This window comes from Bos grunniens, chromosome 5, assembly GCF_055505025.1.
Source record: "Bos grunniens cultivar Pamir isolate PY7600 chromosome 5, Bosgru_T2T1.0, whole genome shotgun sequence".
In the NCBI taxonomy this organism is placed as follows: Eukaryota; Metazoa; Chordata; class Mammalia; order Artiodactyla; family Bovidae; genus Bos; species Bos grunniens.
Genome location: NC_141169.1, coordinates 56,773,619 through 56,792,240, shown reverse-complemented (window position 1 = coordinate 56,792,240; position 18,622 = coordinate 56,773,619). Strand labels below are relative to the sequence as shown.

At 46.4% G+C, this 18,622-nt stretch overlaps 1 protein-coding gene across 2 annotated transcripts in view; it reads left to right on the top strand.

Moving 5' to 3' along the window:
• The first annotated feature begins 1,788 nt into the window (after positions 1-1,788).
• KIF5A (kinesin family member 5A) overlaps positions 1,789-18,622 on the top strand; it is a 29,161-nt gene continuing 12,327 nt past the window's right edge. For both annotated transcript variants that reach the window (XM_086400305.1, XM_086400303.1), the window contains exons 1-13: positions 1,789-2,189; positions 13,044-13,131; positions 13,225-13,298; positions 13,707-13,811; positions 14,066-14,114; positions 14,554-14,609; positions 14,834-14,921; positions 15,212-15,336; positions 15,824-15,928; positions 16,413-16,561; positions 16,667-16,815; positions 17,088-17,263; positions 18,240-18,308. In XM_086400305.1, coding sequence (XP_086256431.1) covers positions 2,061-2,189; positions 13,044-13,131; positions 13,225-13,298; positions 13,707-13,811; positions 14,066-14,114; positions 14,554-14,609; positions 14,834-14,921; positions 15,212-15,336; positions 15,824-15,928; positions 16,413-16,561; positions 16,667-16,815; positions 17,088-17,263; positions 18,240-18,308 — 1,362 coding nt within the window. In that variant the 5' untranslated portion in view covers positions 1,789-2,060. The remainder of the gene's footprint in view (positions 2,190-13,043; positions 13,132-13,224; positions 13,299-13,706; positions 13,812-14,065; positions 14,115-14,553; positions 14,610-14,833; positions 14,922-15,211; positions 15,337-15,823; positions 15,929-16,412; positions 16,562-16,666; positions 16,816-17,087; positions 17,264-18,239; positions 18,309-18,622) is intronic.

Here is an 18,622-nt window from a genome sequence, read left to right as displayed (position 1 = left end):
ACATTGTGTAGTGTTTTTTTTGCCGGGAGGGATCCATGCACAGTAAACTTTTGTCTGACCAGTGACCCTGCATTGACTAGTATTTTGAAACCCCTTCACTAAGGATGTCATCCTGGAGCCCCTGGGGGCCTAAGGTTGGGATATTTCCTGAGCTTGCAGGATGCTGCAACAATTAGAAATAGTGCCAGACCAAGTGACTGGAGAGATGCCTGTTTTCCTGAGTTTAGAACTCATTGTCATTCAATGTGTACTCTCCTGGCTCCTCCCCAAGCCTTTCTCTCCACAGTGCTACTGCCTTGCCATCTAGTTTCTTATGGTGAACCCCTTTCCTTCAATTTCCTTAAGATTCAAGGTGGGTTAGGGGTATATGTCCAACTCGGAAACCCCTTTAGCTGTGTTCTGAGTGGTTAGGTCTTGTTTGGCAGGCCATCATTCTCTCCTCCTTGCCTCAAGTGACCTAGACACTTACCAGACAATTGCTAAGCAGAACCTCCCTCCCTCCTTCCTTCTTCTCCCATCACCCTGCTCCTCCCCCGGCCTAGAGTCTCAACTCCTGCAGTCTAACTCTGTTGGCCAGCAGAGGCCCTGTGACGTGGAGAAAAATCAATCCCGCCAGCTTCTAGGTGGTTCTGCCCAGGGGCTGCAGCAGGAATCTGACCGGAGGGGAGGAAGGACATGGAATTTCTAGACTTGGCTCTCTCTCTCTCTCTTTTTTTGCCAGAGAAGGGGGAGAAACAGAAGAAAGGCCTGAGAAAGGGGCTGGAGTGTTGGGACTGTTCAACAGAGTACTGCGACAGGAAACATACATAGGTGCCTAAACCTGCCTGAAGCCCAAATGCAGATGTCAGCTCTAGAAGTCCTTTCTTCAAGCCCCTCTGGTCTTACCCACCACCATCATTTCTCCTCCGTCACTGCTTTATGACTTCCTCCCTCTTGCATAAGTTCCTCTGGGCCACTACCATCCCAGCCCCAAACTATGAGGCAAAAATGAGAATTACCTGCTTTTGAATTCTGATAGACCAAAATAGGACCCCGGTAGCTCAGTTGGTAAAGAATCTGCCTGGCAATGCAGGAGACCCAGGTTCGATCCCTGGGTGGGGAAAATGCTAGGGAGAAGGAAATGGCAACACACTTCAGTATTTTTGCTTGGAGAATCCCCATGGACAGAGGAACCTGGCAGGCTACAGTCCTTGGGGTCGCCAAGAGTCAGGCCAAAATAGAGACCTAGTGGGGACCTGGTATCTATGTTGGGGAGAGAGTAGAGTCCTTTTGGATGTAGGAGGGGAAGGAAAGAACCAGACTTCCCTTGACACTCCTCTTTGAAAAATGGACCCTGGACACCCACCTCCATAGAGGTACAAGTAGCTGCCCCTGAAGGTTTCAGTGAGCTGAGGATTTTTGAGAGGGTTGTGGGGAAAGAGAGGAGGAGACGTGTGCTGCCAATCTGGAGAGAGGACTGTGATAGAGGTGAAGGATGCCCTGGAATAAAGGAGGTGCGAGCGCTGTTGACTCTGCCTCCGACGGGGAGACAGGCCCACCTCAGATCCCTTAGCCCTTCCAGGGGGTTGGAATCCGAGGGAGGGACAGACGGGTCAGGATTGTGAGGGTGGGACCTAGTGAGTGACTTGGGTGGGGAAGGGGTGAGGACACGTTAGTCTCCGAGCGTCAGGAGTCGGGAGAGGAGGCAAGAAGAGAGCAGAGGTGCCACCGTCCGTCGGTGGGCGCCGTGGGGTGGCAGCCCCCAGCCACAGAAGCCCCGCCCCGCTCCTCCGTCGCCGCCCCGCCCAGGCCCGCAGCGCGGCGCTGCAGCGCGAGGGGCGGAGAGGCAGAGCGCCGAGAGAGGACCAGACGCCCAGGTCGCCCGCATCCCGGTGCCGCAGGAGAGAGGAAGCGCGCCTCGGCCCTGCTCCCCAGCCTTTGCCCGGGCGCCCGCCTCAGCTTTCTGAACCCTCAGAGACAGAGCACCTGTCTTCCGCCTGAGCCTCAGCTGAGCCCCTCTCCTCCCGGAGCACACGCGACCTCTGCAGCCGAAGTGCCCCAGCCCCACGCCGGCGACCACCATGACCGAGACCAACAACGAATGTAGCATCAAGGTGCTCTGCCGATTTCGGCCCCTAAATCAGGCCGAGATTCTGCGGGGGGACAAGTTCATTCCCATTTTCCAAGGGGACGACAGCGTCGTTATTGGGGTGAGTGCCGCCCCTGGAGGGAATTTCGGAAAGGGGGCAGGATCTTTTACCCCCGCCGAGCCTCAGCCCCCAGCCTGTCTCAGCTCCCTCTCCCCGTCTCTCATCCTCCTCCATCCTTTTAGCCGCAGCCCCTCCTCTCCCTGCATCAGGATGGCTGGGTGTGGCCTGGCCAGGCCGGCGGCCGAGTCTCGGCAGAGTGGGAGGGGGCTACTGTCCCGCGATCCGGGGGCCGGATTCCCCTTTGCTGCTCTCTGCAGCGTCCCCACCCCTAGAGCCAGTCCCGTGTTTTTCTGACGTTTTCCCTGTTCCCTAGGGAAGGCGCATCTTCCCTTTGTTATTGGCTCAGAATCTCTACCCCTCACCTCCCAGGAAGGGAGGAGGAAGACTAGTGGACTGGCTAGATGGGAGGCGGGTTGTCCAGGGTCTCTGCGAGGTACAAGTGAGGGTGGACTCTGGGGTCAAGGCCTCCATCATCCCCAGAAGTAGTTACAGCCTGGACTTGGGGGGAGGGCACAGGTTTGGTGAAGGGTTTTCAGAGAAGGAAATACATTGGTGCCACACCCAGTTTGGGAGGGGGATCTTCTAGGTCCTAAAGAAATGTCTGTCTTTTCCTCCCAGGCATGGTAGGAAGAGGATTTCAGACCCCTCAACTCACCCTAACAAAAATAACCAAACCCTGAGATCCTATCAAGCAGTTGCTTATTCATCCTTTCTCTTGATGATCCAATTCAAAGTAGCAAGCCACCTCCTCTACCTAGTCTCGACAGCCCCTACCCCTGGAAGAGACTATTAAGAAGGAGAACTAGTATTTACTGTGCTTTTTACTCTACATATATCATTTGATCTTCAAAACAACACTCTGAAGAAGGTATTAATATTTCCACTTTATAGATGAGGAAATTGAGACCCAAAGAAGTCGAATGACTTTCTCAAGGTCACACTGTTAATTCATGGATCTGAACCTAAATCTGTCACTCCAAAGCTCACATCTTTCCTTCTGTATCACATTACCTCCACAGATTTCGGTTCTGGACTTTTAGCTGTGGTAGCCCCCAAGGGATTCCTAGGGAATTCCTCACCTCCCCTCCTTTCCTAGGCTGGTTGGGACTGTCAGGCTATGGGGTGAAAGGATTTGAGGTTGAGTCCAGTAGGGAGTAGGACTTGAGGGGTGCTGGGCTAGGACACTGTAGCCAGTTCAAGAAGGGAAGAGCCCATATAAGGGCCATCCTCAAGGTCAGGGGCACTTCTTATGTATCTTTGATCCATAGTGCTTGGCACAGGGCTTGCTTGTTGAAGGAATGAAGGAAAGAAGAGGAGGGAGCCTGGGTCTTCGGAGTCAGTGAGAACGGGACTTTGAGTAAACATGCCTTAGGAAGAGACTTGCTGACATGGTCTGTCCCCAAGGGCTCTAGCCTGTCACCAGTCTCTCTCACCTCCATTGTGGACTCAATGGGTGCCTTCACCTTGTGTCCGTGCTTATGTATGTATGTTTGCCACATAGGGAGGGCCCCTGTCTCTCTTTGTCTCGGGAACCTTAGACCTTGCAGTCTGATCAGTCTGGCCAGGCTGAAATAATGCCTGGATCAACCCTCAGGGCCTCCTTTCTGAATAGTCTGGACAGTGGGTGTTAGCCACAGGAGTTAGAGCTTGAGGGCCCCCTGAGACAGAAAGGCTGAGAAATAGGACCAAGGTGGTTATGGAGGAACAAACCCACAAAAGGCTTCCACTTTTAAGCCTAACTTCCTTGCTCTAGGGTGTTTAGGTTTATCTGAACCAACTCCCTTAGGCTCTCTGGGGCATCCATCCTGGCATGGTGGGCGCAGGGCATGGGGCGATGTTGGGAGAAGGAGTTGTGTTTATCCGTCTCATTCTCAGCTAAATAGGAGAGACCTGGTGGAGGTGGGAGGGAGGAGAGATAAAGAGAGGCCCAGGGCCCCCTGCCAATTCAGATTTTATCTTACTCCACAGCTGTTCCTTCTTTATCTATTTTGCCTGATATTTGCAGGGCTGAACCTTTGTCTCGCTCTGTGTCTTGCCTTGCCCTAGCCCTTCCTGTCAGTGTCTCATGCCAAGATAAGTGCTTATGGGGGGCCATTTTGTCTCAGGCAGCATCCTTGGTGCTTGCCTTCCCAGGCTTTCTATTCATTCCTCGTTCAGCAGGATGAGGGTCATAAGTGAAGTGATTGTGAGGAGCGCCTTGAGGGTCCCAACAAAGGGAAGGAAATCCCCCAGCCTCCTTCCTCTCTCTTCCTCTAGCTCTCTTTGGGGCCCGTGTGTGGGAACTATCTGAGGAGTTAATGGAGGAAGCTGCTTCAGGATGTCTGGGAAGGCTGAAGGTGGGAGAGGCTATTCTCTCTCTCCAAGCCCAGCCCCCTGCTCCTCCTGTGATGGCTCTTCTCTCTGCACTGCGGCTAGCTCTGGGCTACAGAGTCCCTAATGTTCATGGCCTTTTTCTGCTTGGCAGAATGTAGGAGAATAAGCTGGGAAGACAGCTCTGTGAGCCTCATCCCTCTCCCACCCCATGACTTCTCCCTGGAATCTGGCGGATGGGGCTTAGCCCACATTAATGGCCTGAGTCATAGTGGAAGCGTGTCTGGGTCACTGTCTGTGTGTGCTATGTACCTTGTCTTGCTCTTTGGGTCACTGGGAATCCACTGTGACTTTTTAAGTGTACCCATTTATGTGTCTCTCTGCCTGTCTTGGTGGGCAGAGTGTGAGCTGTGCATCTATACCAGACACAGGAGAATGGCAGTAGGGAAACCCATAGCCTCTCTGCCTCCCGCCCCTGCTCCACTTCCCTTCCCTCCCTCCCTCATTCAAGTATCAACCATATTCTATCTCCCTTAGATTTCCTGATGGCTAGGTGGATTCTTAAGGAGGCAACAAAGTAGGACCACCAAGTACCTCATTTGGAAAAGCCAGGTTGGGGCCTGCAGGATTATTGGAGCAGAGTCACTATTGTTTGAGGTGGCCCAGGATTCTTTTGATGTCTGACGGAGAGGAGCAGTTCTCCCTTAGCCTTGGGGGAGTCTCGTCAAGGAAAACAGAGAGGGGAGGTGATGTTCACTGTGGCCAGTATCGCTCCAGCATTGCCATGGCAACAATCCCCAGGGGTGTCACTATGGAAATCAGTCCTGGTGCTCTCAAGTTCAGTCTCTACCAAGTGCTTTAATGAAGGTTGAAAAGGTTGGTTATCTCTGGACCCCTGATCTTAGACCTTTCCATTAGCTTTAGTCAGCACCCTTTGTGGAAAACACCAGAAAGTGCTGGGAGACACAATTGGACAGGAGACGAGGAAGCTTGGAGTGGGTCAGAGGAGAACACAGAGTCCGGGGTTGTGGGACTCTGAAGAGAAGCCCTCTGGAGGGGCGATTTACACTGCTGTTGGGGGAGACAGAGTGGGTCTCAGAGGCATTCCTCAAAGGTGGACGGTCTCCCTGAGTGTTTCTAACTTACAAGTCTTCTGCTGCTGCTGCTAAGTCACTTCAGTCGTATCCGACTCTGTGTGACCCCATAGACGGCAGCCCACCAGGCTCCCCCATCCCTGGGATTCTCCAGGCAAGAACACTGGAGTGTGTTGCCATTTCCTTCTCCAGTGCATGAAAGTGAAAAGTGAAAGTGAGGTCGCTCAGTCGTATCTGACTCTTAGAGACCCCATGGACTGCAGCCTACCAGGCCTCTCCATCCATGGAATCGAAGTCATGGATTAGTACCTCCTTGGAGAGGATGGATGGGAGAACTGCATTCTTCTGAAAAAGGGGTTGAGGTTGCAAAAAGAAGGTGATGAAGGACTTTAGTTCTGTCCAGAAGTATTTGGAGAAACGCCCATATGGAGGGAGGAGGGGAAGGGAAACCGTGATAAAGCTCTGACGCAGTGTTGGCACGTCAGTTTTGGGATCACTTCGACAGTGTGGGTCTGGAATCAGAGTGCTTGAGTTTGAAAACTTCTTCTACCACTACCCTACCTCTTTGAACTTCAGTTTTCACATCTATGAAATATAATAATAATAATAGTACCTACCTCCTAGGATTGCTGTGAGCATTAAATGAGATAATGTATAGTGACAGGCACATCATAAACTCCCAACCAGAGTTAGATGTTATTTTTATTTTAGATGGGCTGTCTCCCCACCAGCTCGCCTTTGACACAACTGGGAGGTGGTTAACATTTTCCCCTCTTACAGGTTGTTTCATCCAAAGATTCAGGTCCCTAGGATCTTCTTGCTCTCTTCTTCCATCAATATCTGTGTTTCTTCAACAGATATATTAATGAAGAGCCTCCTGAGGGCCAGGGACTGTGCTTGATGTTGGGGATTGAGAGGGGAACCTCTGTCTTCAGGAAACTCTTGGTTTACATGGTGGTCCAGGCTGTGGAGTGGCCTGGCCAAAGTCCTGGGAGGGGGCATCAGAAATGGCTTTTGCTAACTGTACATACACTTCCCCAGATTCTGATAAGAAATCCCCCACAACATACTACAGTCTGACTCAGAATACTTATGTGTCATGAGAGATGTAAATAATGGTGACGTTTCCCAAGTGAGTAGTCTAGAAGCAAAAAAAGTGGGAAACCGCTGGTCTAGTTATTTTTTAAAAAGATCTGACAGAACAAATTCATCTGGTAATAAATAGAACGTTAAAGGACGTCATACTTTAACAGATATAAAAATCTTAGGAAGAAGAAATGAACTAGGTTTGAAACTTAAGGACCCAACCAAGTGTAGGAAGATGGTAGCAGGCCTTCCCAGAAACCTTAGAATTGTAAACATGGCTTTCTCTGCTCATGAGATTACTAAGTGCATCCACTTTTAGCTCTTGGATATTTTTTATCATTGTGGTTCCAAGAATGCCACCCGTCCTCTCTCTCTGATCTCTCCCTGCCTAGGCTCAGGAAAATGAGTTCCTCAGGCAGTAATTGCCTTCAGCACTTGGAGAGCGCCCTCCCTTTTAAAGAACCCACAGCACCCTCTGTAGTGAAAGTGTTAGTCACTCAGTTGTGTCTGACTCTTTGTGATCCTGTGGACGGTAGACCACCAAGCTCCTCTGTCCATGGAATTCTCCAGGCAAGAATACTGGAGTGGGTAGCCATTTACCTTCTTCAGGGGATCTTCCCAACCCAGGGATTGAACCCAGGTCTCCTGCATTGTGGACAGATTCTTTACCATCTGAGCCACCAGGGAAGCCCCTGGAATCCTGCAACTGGGAGTGTTAGAGCATTGATCCCCAGGTTCCCAGAAAGGAAGAAGGAAAGAGTGAGGTTGCCTTAGGAGTTATATTTAATCCCCTTTGGCTGCATGCCTGGCTTTAGTAAGCATGGATAGACATCACTGATGGAGAAGAGGTGAAAGTCACTGGCTGAGATGGACGTGTTTTGTTTGTTTATGTTTCCTGGCAGCTGGATGGGAGAAATATTGAGTTAGATTACAATTCGAGAATCAAGGTTCAGTTAAAGAATAAAATAAAACAAAATTTTTAAAAAGATATCACCACTGAGAAGGAAAAGCATTAAGGCCACTTTAAGTCTGTTTATTGAAACACTGTATGATTTTATTCTATGTAATAAGAATTTTATTCTTTGTAATAAAGTATAATGATGAACTGTATAGATAAAAATGGTTTTAAAATGGTGAAAAATTTATAAAAGTCCTATGAATAATTCATAAACTCAGTCAACCTTAAAAAAAAGAATCAAGGTAGATTTTTCTTTAATAGTAGTAAACATAATCTGGTTACAGCACTGTGCTGTCCTTAGTCGCTTAGTCATGTCTGACTCTTTGCAACCCCGTGGACTGCAGCCTGCCAGGCTCCTCTGTCCATGGGGATTCTCCAGGCAAGAATCCTGGAGTGGGTTACCATGCCCTCCTTCAGGAGATTGTCCCAACCCAGGGATTGAACCCAGGTCTCCCACACTGGGTTCTTTACCAACTGAGCCACCAGGGAAGCCCAAGAATACTGGAGTGGGTAGCATATCCCTTCTCCAGGAATCTTCCCAACCCAGGGTTGTTGACAAAGTTGAAAACAAAGAAAAGCACAAAGAAGAAATTAAAACTCACTGAAAATCTGCCCCCTCCAAAATATTGTTAACAATTTGATGTATTTGTTTCCAGTAGTTTTTTTCTACATATATACATATAATGATTTTAATAAAAGTGTATCATAAACTCTATGTTGTTTTGTAACCTATTTTTCACCAACAAAATACCATGACTTTCACCACCACTAAATATTTTACATAATTTTATTTATTTAAAAAAATTTTAGTTAATTTTTGAATGTCTTACATGTACATGTAACAAAATTCAAATGATATAAAAAAAGATACACAGTGAAAATTTAGTCTCCTTCCTACTTCTCTTTCCTAGCCACCCAGTTCCCCTTTCAGAAGGCAGCCTTATAGCCAGTTTCCTGTAGATTCTTCGAAAAGAATGCCATGCATTTACAAGCAAATGCATATGTATTTAATACACGCATGTACTTTTTTTACACAAATGATAGCATACTATACATACTGTTCCGTACCTTGCTTTTTTTTTTTTTTTTTTACTTAACGAGGAGTCTTAGAGATCCTTCTACATCAGCACATAAGTATCTATCTCATTCTTTGTAACTACTGTATTATTTGTTGTAGAGATATGCCATAATTTATTTAGCCAGGTCTTTAGTGATAGATGGAGAAGGCAATCGCACCCCACTCCAGTACTCTTCCTGGAAAATCCCATGGACGGAGGAGCCTGGTGGGCTGCAGTCCATGGGATCGCAAAGAGTCGGACACGACTGAGCGACTTCACTTTCACTTTTCACTCTCATGCATTGGAGAAGGAAATGGCAACCCACTCCAGTGTTCCTGCCTGGAGAATCCCAGGGACAGAAGAGCCTGGTAGGCTGCCATCTCTGGGGTCGCACAGAGTCGGACACGACTGAAGCGACTTAGCAGCAGTAGCAGCTATTGATAGATATGGATATTTTGGTTTGTTTTAATCATTTGCTATTACAAACAATTGAATGACCATATGTATTAATATATTTAAGGGCCCAGCCAGTGCAGTGCATCATCAGACTATTTTTGGCCAGGCCACTGCGGCATGTGGGATTTTAGTTCCCTTACCTGGGATTGAACCCATTTCCCCTGCAGTAGAAGTGTTGAGTCCTAACATTTGGACCACCAGGGAATTCCCCTAGAGAAGGCATTTTAATTGACAGGCATAGCAATTAAGTCCCATCATCAAACTATTTTATTTTGGCCACTTTGATAGATTAAAATGCTAATATAGTCTAATATTCATTTTTTCTTATTAACAATGAGTTTGTGCATAATTCATATTTTAAGGGCCATTATCACATCATCTTGTGATGTTCTACTTTATGATAGCACTTAGGTATAATTTACTACAGTGAGTGCACAAATCTTAAGCAAACAGCTGTATGAATTTTATAATATATTTGGACACCTGTGTGACCACTACCCAGGTTGAGATCTAGAGCATTTTGATTGCCCCTTGAAAGCTCCCTTTTGCCCCCTTCCTGTGAGTATCACCCCAAGGCAACTGCTACTTTGAGTTTCATCACTACAAGTAAGTGTTGTTTACTCTTGAACTTTATATAAAGGGAATAATACAGTATGTGCTCTTTGAGTTTGAGTTCTTTCAACTCATTCTTGAGATATATTGGTGTTCTATTATGTCATCCTTTTAAATAGTAGCAAAGAATAAAACATATGTACATGCCATAGTATAATTAATTCCTTGTATTAATCAGTCCCCTAAATGTAACTTGTTTCTGTTGTTTTCAAATCCTCATTACTATAAGCAGTGTTGATAATAAACATTCTTGTAGCCAAATATTTGCTACAGATAGTTCCATAGTACAAATCTTAGGAGTACAATATCTGGGTCTCTGGATATGTGCAATTCAGGGCTTTGGATTATACGCTTCTGAATTGCCCCTTGGAAGTATGGATATACTGTCCTAACGGAAAAGAATGAAGGTGCTTCTTTCACAGGAATTATACCTTCTTGAACCCTCATCTATGCTGGGTATTACAATTAAGTTTTTGTTTTCCAGTTTGATAGGTGGAAAATGATGTTACTGTTTTTCCTTCAAAAATGTTAAACATCTTTATGTTTATTGAACATATGTGTTTCTTCTGTTGTTAGTACCTAACTCTTATCCATATATTTCTGGTTATTTTTTTGTTAGTTTTTTCTGTTAATTTTGTTGTTGTTGTTGTTACTAGTTTATGAGAGTTCTTTATATAGTAAGAGTATTAATCTCTTTGTTTTTAAAATTAAAATTTTCCTTTTTAAAAATTATATATTTTCATTTTAGAATACTTTCAAATCTTAATCAAAAAGAACAAAAATAGCAAAAAACTCCTAAAGTCCCACTGTCCGAGGGTAACCACTGTTAACATGTTTCTCTATGCAAGGTATACATATATACATACCTTGTATACGTATATATACATGTATACATATACATACGTATATACGTACCTTGTATACATATATAATACCATACATTTTTACTGAAATGGAATAATCCTTCATATACTCTTTTGTGTGTGTGTGTTTTACACGGCACACTATTTTTAAAACCACCTTTTCCTTAAAATTATTTTGTGTGTACCTTATCATGTTATTACACATTTTTCTGTAACTCACCTATACTATTTTCTCTCTTTAATTTCAAAGCAATATGTCATTGTAAAATATTTACATGTCACAGAAAAAATGTCATAAGCATAAGTTCCTATCATTCTGCTTTCCAGTGATAATCACTTTTAACAGATCTATATACAGTCTTCCGTATCTTTTTTCTAAGACTGTTCTATTCCTATGCTTTTTTAAAATATATAATCATGTTACACAAATTGTTTTTATTTTTTCGTGTATTTGATCTTGGACGTGTAAACCAAACTTGCTCATTGTAATAGGAGTAGATTATGGAGGTATATGGCAACCCACTTCAGTACTCTTGCCTGGAAAATCCCATGGGCGGAGGAGCCTGGTGGGCTGCGGTCCATGGGGTCGCTAGGAGTTGGGCACGACTGAGCGACTTCACTTTCACTTTTCACTTTCATGCATTGGAGAAGGCAATGGCAACTCACTCCAGTACTCTTTCCTGGAGAATCCCAGGGACGGAGGAGCCTGGTGGGCTGCCGTCTATGGGGTTGCCCAGAGCTGGACACAACTGAAGCGACTTAGCAGCAGCAGCAGCAGCAGCATGGAGGTATAACCAATATCTTCTTGATGGGTGTTTGAATTGTTTCTTCCTTTTCTTTAATACAAATGGCTGCAGTGAACATCCATCTACACACATCATTAAGTGCTTAAAGCAAGTTGCAATATGAATTCCTAGCATTGAAATCTGTGGGCAGAGTATTACCAGTATGGACATTTGAATATTTAATAGAATTGTCCTCCAGAAAGGCCCTACCAGTTTATAGTACTGTCTTCATTGCAGAGAGCACTTTCACAACTTTTTTCTCTTTGTGGATTCTGTTTTTGGGACTTCAGAATCCCTCACCACAGAGAGACCAGATAAATATTCCTGGTTGACTTTTATCATAAATCAGATTTTGAAAATCTTTTAAATATTAAAGACAATACTTACTAGTATAAATATCCTTTTTGGGAAGAATTAAAAAGAAAAACAAAAAATACACTATTTTCTCACTCTCTTTGGCATTAAAAAATAAAAAATATAATACTTGTACCTGGTTTAAAAATGTAAACCTTCCAGGATAAAATGAAAAATGAAAGCCACCTCTCCCTCCCAGTTTCTCTCTCTGAAGTAATCATTGTTAATATTTTTTGTACAATTCCTTTTGGAAAAAAAGTTTACCTATGTCAGTGCAGTATTGTAGATATGCCCAGACCCACATCTCCAGCCTTCTCCAATGCTTATGATTTGTCTTAGTTAAAATATGTCTCCCAAACTCTGGTGTCTGTAGACTTGGAGGTTAACCTATCAGTTGAATAAAGACGGACTCTGTAGCAAAATAATTTGACAACTATGTCATAGTTTCTTTATATCAAATAATGGGAAAATATGACTGAAAAGTTGTCACAATGGAAAGCAAGCAGAGTCTCATTGAATTGTACCAGAGATCTTCCCTTTAATATGATCAGATAGCAAATCTATTCTCTTTGGGTCCCTGGGTTGTAAATATTTTGTATCTTTAGCATTCTTATCAGCACACATGATACATAACATTACCTGAATTGAACAAGATACTTGCAGGTCTGAGTGATTTGCTTCACAGTTTCTCTTTACTTAAAGCTGTTTCCCTAAAGGGAGAACTGTATTTCTGATTTCATATGTTTTTTCACAAAGACAGAGCTTGTGTTAATATTTCCATAACAGCTCAGTAGTTCAGCATTTGTATGTTTCATTTACACAGTAGGCAACACACTATACATCTGTCCCTAACTTTGCATCTTCCACTTATAATACATCGTCAACATCTTTTCATATCAGAACATGTGGATCTATTGAGGAAGATGTTTTTATAACTTAGTGGTAGATTTTTAATGTCAGTATGTTGTTCTTCACTCTCTACAGCCTGTAGTCCTGTTGTCTTTTCTCATTTGATCCCAGGCAGGGGATCTGGGATGGTGAGTTTGTCACACCAAGGCTGGGGTCCTCTCATGCAGTATCGCCATGTGACACTCCTCAGTGGCGTTCTAGCCCATGGGTACAATCCTGGTGTCAATACTAAGCTTTGCTTCTCTTTGGTTCCCTTCATCCCCATAATTGTCCATGAATACAGAAGGCTGAGGAACAGGTGCCTTTTCAGGGGTTTCTTCTTTCCCACACCTCCCTACTGATGTCTGCCATCTTTTATTTCCACTCCAGGGGAAGCCATATGTCTTTGACCGTGTATTTCCCCCAAACACGACTCAGGAGCAAGTTTATCATGCCTGTGCCATGCAGATTGTCAAAGGTAATGAGTGTATTTTGAGAGTGTACCTTTTCAAGCTCCCATTCCCTACTCTGCTTCTCTCTAGCAGTGGTCTTTCTCTGCCATCTCTTCCAGATGTCCTAGCTGGCTACAATGGCACCATTTTTGCTTATGGACAGACATCCTCAGGGAAGACACATACTATGGAGGTGAGGGTTCTAACTTTTATGGGAGAGAGAGGTTGGGAGTGTTAATGGGAGGCCAAGGAGTCTCAGTGTGGGGAGATCTCGGAATGAGGGCTGCCTGGTACAGTGTTATTGTGTAACACTGGGAGGGCAGTGTTATTGTGGAAGTTTAATGGACTCCCTTCAGCCTGCTGCAGTTCACCTTCCTTTCCACTACGCCAGTTTTCTTCTTTTGCCTGGAAAAGCAGCAGCAATGACAGTTCAAAGGGCTGCTCAGTTCCCTCTTCCTTCCACTAAAGGTAGTGACCATCCCCTAAGTCAGGATGGTCTTCTTAGCAGCTATTACCTCTGTGTTCGTCTGCCTCCCTCTGAACTGTCTGATTCCTCCTGAGCCCCAGCCTCATTTGGAATACCCTTACTCTTACTCCCCAGGGAAAGCTGCATGACCCCCAGCTGATGGGAATCATTCCTCGAATTGCCCGAGACATCTTCAACCACATCTATTCCATGGATGAGAATCTTGAGTTCCATATCAAGGTGATCAGGGCATGACCACTGGGCATCCTCTTATGGGACTGGGAGGGGAGGATCTAGCATGAACCCACTGAGATCCTCCACGCCCCAACTTATTCTCCCCCGTGGTTACCTAAGTTCTTCTCTGCCAAAATAGTCTCTTCTGCCCTTTCCCTCCCACCACCACTATTTGAGTGGATCACATTAGCCTGTGATACCTGAATCAGATTTAAGATAGGCCCCCATCACTTTATACTTCTCCTTTCTTCCTAACCCAGGTTTCTTACTTTGAGATTTACCTGGACAAAATCCGTGACCTTCTGGATGGTGAGTGGTGTGTAATCCCAGTGGGTGGGTCGGGGGTGAGGAGGGCAAGGAAGAGAATGATCACAGTGTTCTTGGCCTCTTGGGCTTAGGTGCTGTTTGGTGAGAGATGCAGCAGGCATACGAGGACAAACACACTTGTACTTGTGGCCCTTGCCTTCACTCACCAAGAATTTCCAAAAACTGAAAGGGTCAGAAGATGAGCTTAGATGCCCAGGCCCACATACAAACAACCTCAGCCTAGCTGGAGCCCTGGGGCTGGAATCCTGCAGGAGGACAAACAGCCCTCAGAGTGAGCAGGGAGTTTAGGCTTCACAGGGGAGTCTTCTTCCCTTTTGAACACAGAAGAATCATCCATCTGAGCAGACTGCAGGGTAAAGGGGTTGGGTAGGTGGGGGAGTGGAAGTGCTGGCCTTGCTCACCCTGAATTGTCTTGATTCAGTGACCAAGACAAATCTGTCTGTGCATGAGGACAAGAACCGGGTGCCATTTGTCAAGGTGAGACCGGGGCTGGGGCAAGCAGGTGGGGCCAGGGTATTGAGAGCACGGGCACAGGAGGAGGGGATATCACGGCCCAGGAGCCGGAGGGCGGACAGCCTGGACTGGGGAAGAGTCTGGGGCCTGGACAAAGGCACTGCCTTGAAGGGTCATTTGGTCACTGTGCAGGTAATTTAATCTGTAGACCAAAGTGTAGGGGGTCACTGTCCATTTGCCCCCTGCAGGGTTGTACTGAGCGCTTTGTGTCCAGCCCGGAGGAGATTTTAGATGTGATTGATGAAGGGAAATCAAATCGTCACGTGGCTGTCACCAGTGAGTGGGGGAGATCAGGGGCTCTTGAGTCTGGCGTCTGCCTCTCCTCTGTGCCCCTGGGGGCTGAGGGACTTGAAAATGGGCAGGGGAAGTCTGTGTCCTCCTCCGGAGGAGAGATGCTTGTCTGTGAGACCCTGCACCCCTCCTACCAGGGATACGTAGCGGCTGGGCTAGTCCTGGCGGACAACCCCTCTCTCAGCGGGTGGGGGCAGTGGTCTGTGGAAGCTGGGGACTGAGGGCTTCGTTCCACAGAGTTTGGTATAAGGACTGTCTTGTCCTGCCTCTTACAGACATGAATGAACACAGCTCTCGAAGCCATAGCATCTTCCTCATCAACATCAAGCAGGAAAATATGGAGACTGAGCAGAAGCTGAGTGGGAAGCTGTATCTAGTGGACCTGGCAGGAAGCGAGAAGGTGGGGTTCCTGCCACGGTGAAGGGGGCAGGGAAGGAAGCCTTGAGCGGGGGGGTAGCCTTTTTAAAAATCAAAATAACTCTCATTGAGCTAGAATTCACATACCATGAAGTTCACCATTTTAAAGTATACAATTCAGTGTGTTTGCAAGGTTGTGCATCATCACCACTGATTCCAGAACCTTTTCATCACCTGTTAACAGTCATGCCCTAGTCTCCCATCCCGCAACCCCTGGTAAGCACTAATCTACATTCTGACTCTGGATTTGACTTTCTGGACATTTCACATAAATGGAATATTGTATAATATTGTGTATGTAGGGGAGAGAGTCTGTAGCAAGAACATTTAGGGGACCAGAGGAGGGCCTTCTCCATCTTCTTTCCTATCCCCCTCTCCTTGGACTAAGCCAACTTACGTGGAGAAGAGGAGGGGGGAGCCTACTCGCTCTGCAACCACTCATGACACAGTCACCCTTTGTGCCCTGGTAGGTCAGCAAGACTGGAGCTGAGGGAGCCGTGCTGGATGAGGCCAAGAATATCAACAAGTCCCTGTCGGCCCTGGGGAACGTGATCTCGGCGCTGGCTGAGGGCACGGTGAGTGCTCCTTACGGGTCCTCACCCCATCTTCTGCCTTCTCCTAATGCCCCCACCTCATCATGCCCAATTCATGGGTTGCTCCACCCCTAGTAAGCACTACCATCCTTTCTTTCTTTTTTAAAATATTTTAAAAAAATTATTTTATTTATTTGGCTGTGCCGGGTCTTAGTGGTGGCATGTGGGATCTTTAGTTGTGGCATGTGGGATCTAGTTCTCCAACCAGGGATTGAACCCAGGCCCCCTAAATTCAGAGCACAGAATCTTCACCACTGGATGACCACCAGGGAAGTCCCATCCTTTCTTTTTTTTTGGGCTGTGCCATGCGGCTTGCAGGATCTCAGTTCCCCAACCAGAGATTGAACCCGGGCCATGGCAGTGAAACCCTGTAATCCTAACCACTATGCCACCAGGAAACTCCCTTGCCATCTTTTCTGATTCCCCTGCTGAATTTTTCTGATTCGAGGCCTCCCTTTTCCTCCAGAAAAGCTACGTTCCATATCGTGACAGTAAAATGACACGGATTCTCCAGGACTCCTTGGGAGGAAACTGCCGAACAACGATGTTCATCTGCTGCTCACCATCCAGCTTCAACGACGCGGAGACCAAGTCCACCCTGATGTTCGGGCAGCGGTCAGTGGCGGGTTCCCCTACTCCCTGCCCCAGCCTCTGCTGTGCTCTCCACTCAGGGTCTTATGAACGTTAATGGAGGTCTCATCTCTTCGTTCCCCTCTCCAGGGCAAAGACCATTAAGAACACTGCCTCCGTGAATCTGGAGTTGACTGCTGAGCAGTGGAAAAAGAAATATGAGAAGGAGAAGGAGAAGACAAAGGCTCAGAAGGAGACGATTGCGAAGCTGGAGGCAGAGCTGAGCCGGTGGCGCAATGGTTAGTGAGGGGTCCTGCAGGTGCAGAAAGCCAGAGAGGGCTCCTACGACCTCCAAGGAGGACTGTGCTTCTGGAGGGATGCAGTAGAGCAGTCATGAGGGAAAGCGAGAGGGGGCTGACATCCTTTATTCCCCACCCCCAGAAAGGTGGACGGTTCACTGGGCAAGAGACATGGAAGCCAGGAGGTCTCTGCGATGGGCAGTGAGGGAGGAAGGGCCCGTAGGTGCAGCTGTCCCTGCCCCATCCCTCACCTTGTTCTGCCGCTTCGCCAGGAGAGAACGTGCCTGAAACAGAGCGCCTGGCCGGGGAGGAGGCCACCCTGGGAGCCGAGCTCTGCGAGGAGACACCTGTGAATGACAACTCATCCATTGTAGTGCGCATTGCGCCCGAGGAGCGGCAGAAGTATGAGGAGGAGATCCGCCGCCTCTACAAGCAGCTTGATGACAAGGTGAGGACATCCGGCAGGGCACGGCGGTGAGCCTGGCAGGATGCTAAGCGAGGGCTCACAAAAGTAGCTTATCCTGACTTTTTTCCTTATTTTAAAAGAGATGAATGTTTGTTATTGAAATGTGGACGATATATCAAAACATATTGAAGAAAATTTCAATCATTCCTCCTCCCACCATTCACAAATAAAGCCACACAATTGAGATTATACTCTATGTAACTTCACATGTGATTTTTTCATTCCACATTATATAATGAGCGGTTTCCTACTTTGTTAACAATTCTTCACTGAAGTATTTTTAAATGGCTGCCTTACAGTCCATTTATCAGAATGCATTTAACCATTTATTTACAGGCTTTCTAGGGTTTTGTGTTTTGTTAGTTGGTTATTTTTGCTATATAAATAACTTTGAAGTGACTATCTTTGTCTCTTGTCCATATAAGACTTTGGTTCAATTAGAATGGAGTGCTGGAGTGGGATTTCTCAGTTAAAGGATGTGAACATTTGAAGGCTTTTGCTGTGCACTGTCAAGGTTATACAAACTTCCAGAAAGAAAGGAATTAAAAAGTGAGGGCAGGAATCAAGGAGAGAAGCTGAGGAAAAGACTTCTTTCTTTTTAGGATATAGAGTTCCGTTCTTTCTTTTTAAAATGTTTATTTATTTATTTGGCTGTGCTGGGTCGTAGTTGCAGCACTCAGGATCTTTGATCTTCATTGCGATATGAGGGATCTTGAGTTGCAGCATGGGAACTCTTAGTTGTGGCATGTGGGATCTAGTTCCCTGACCAGGGATAGAACCCAGGCCCCCTATATTGGGAGCACAGAGTCATAGCCACTGGACTACCAGGGAAGGCCTAGGATGTTTTGAACTCAAAGCCTAAATTTTTTATTAAGATCCATATCTGCCCCAAGCTCCCAAGTCTAAACTGGAATGAGAAGCTTCCCTTCATTCCATCTTATCCCCTTGCCTCCGACAGGATGATGAGATCAACCAGCAGAGCCAACTCATAGAGAAGCTCAAGCAGCAAATGCTGGACCAGGAAGAGGTAATGGGAAGGAGGGCAAGACAAGAGAGGAGAGGGCCGTGTGTCCATCCCTGAAAGGCATGAAAAAGACCTTTTCTGGAAAGATGGAAGAAGGGGCATTCTGCTTAGGGGTTAGTCACCTCCCCGAGACAACAGAAATCTGGGGGCTTAGTTGGGGTTTTGCTTAAAGCACAGAAGCTGGAGTCTGGGTGCTCCTTCATTATGGTACCCTATTTCTATGAAGCTGAAAGCCCCGTTCCTCTTGACTCTTGCTTGGACCCTTGCCTCTCTCCTAGAGCTATACCTGGGTAAGGGGGGCTCAGCTTCCCCAGGCC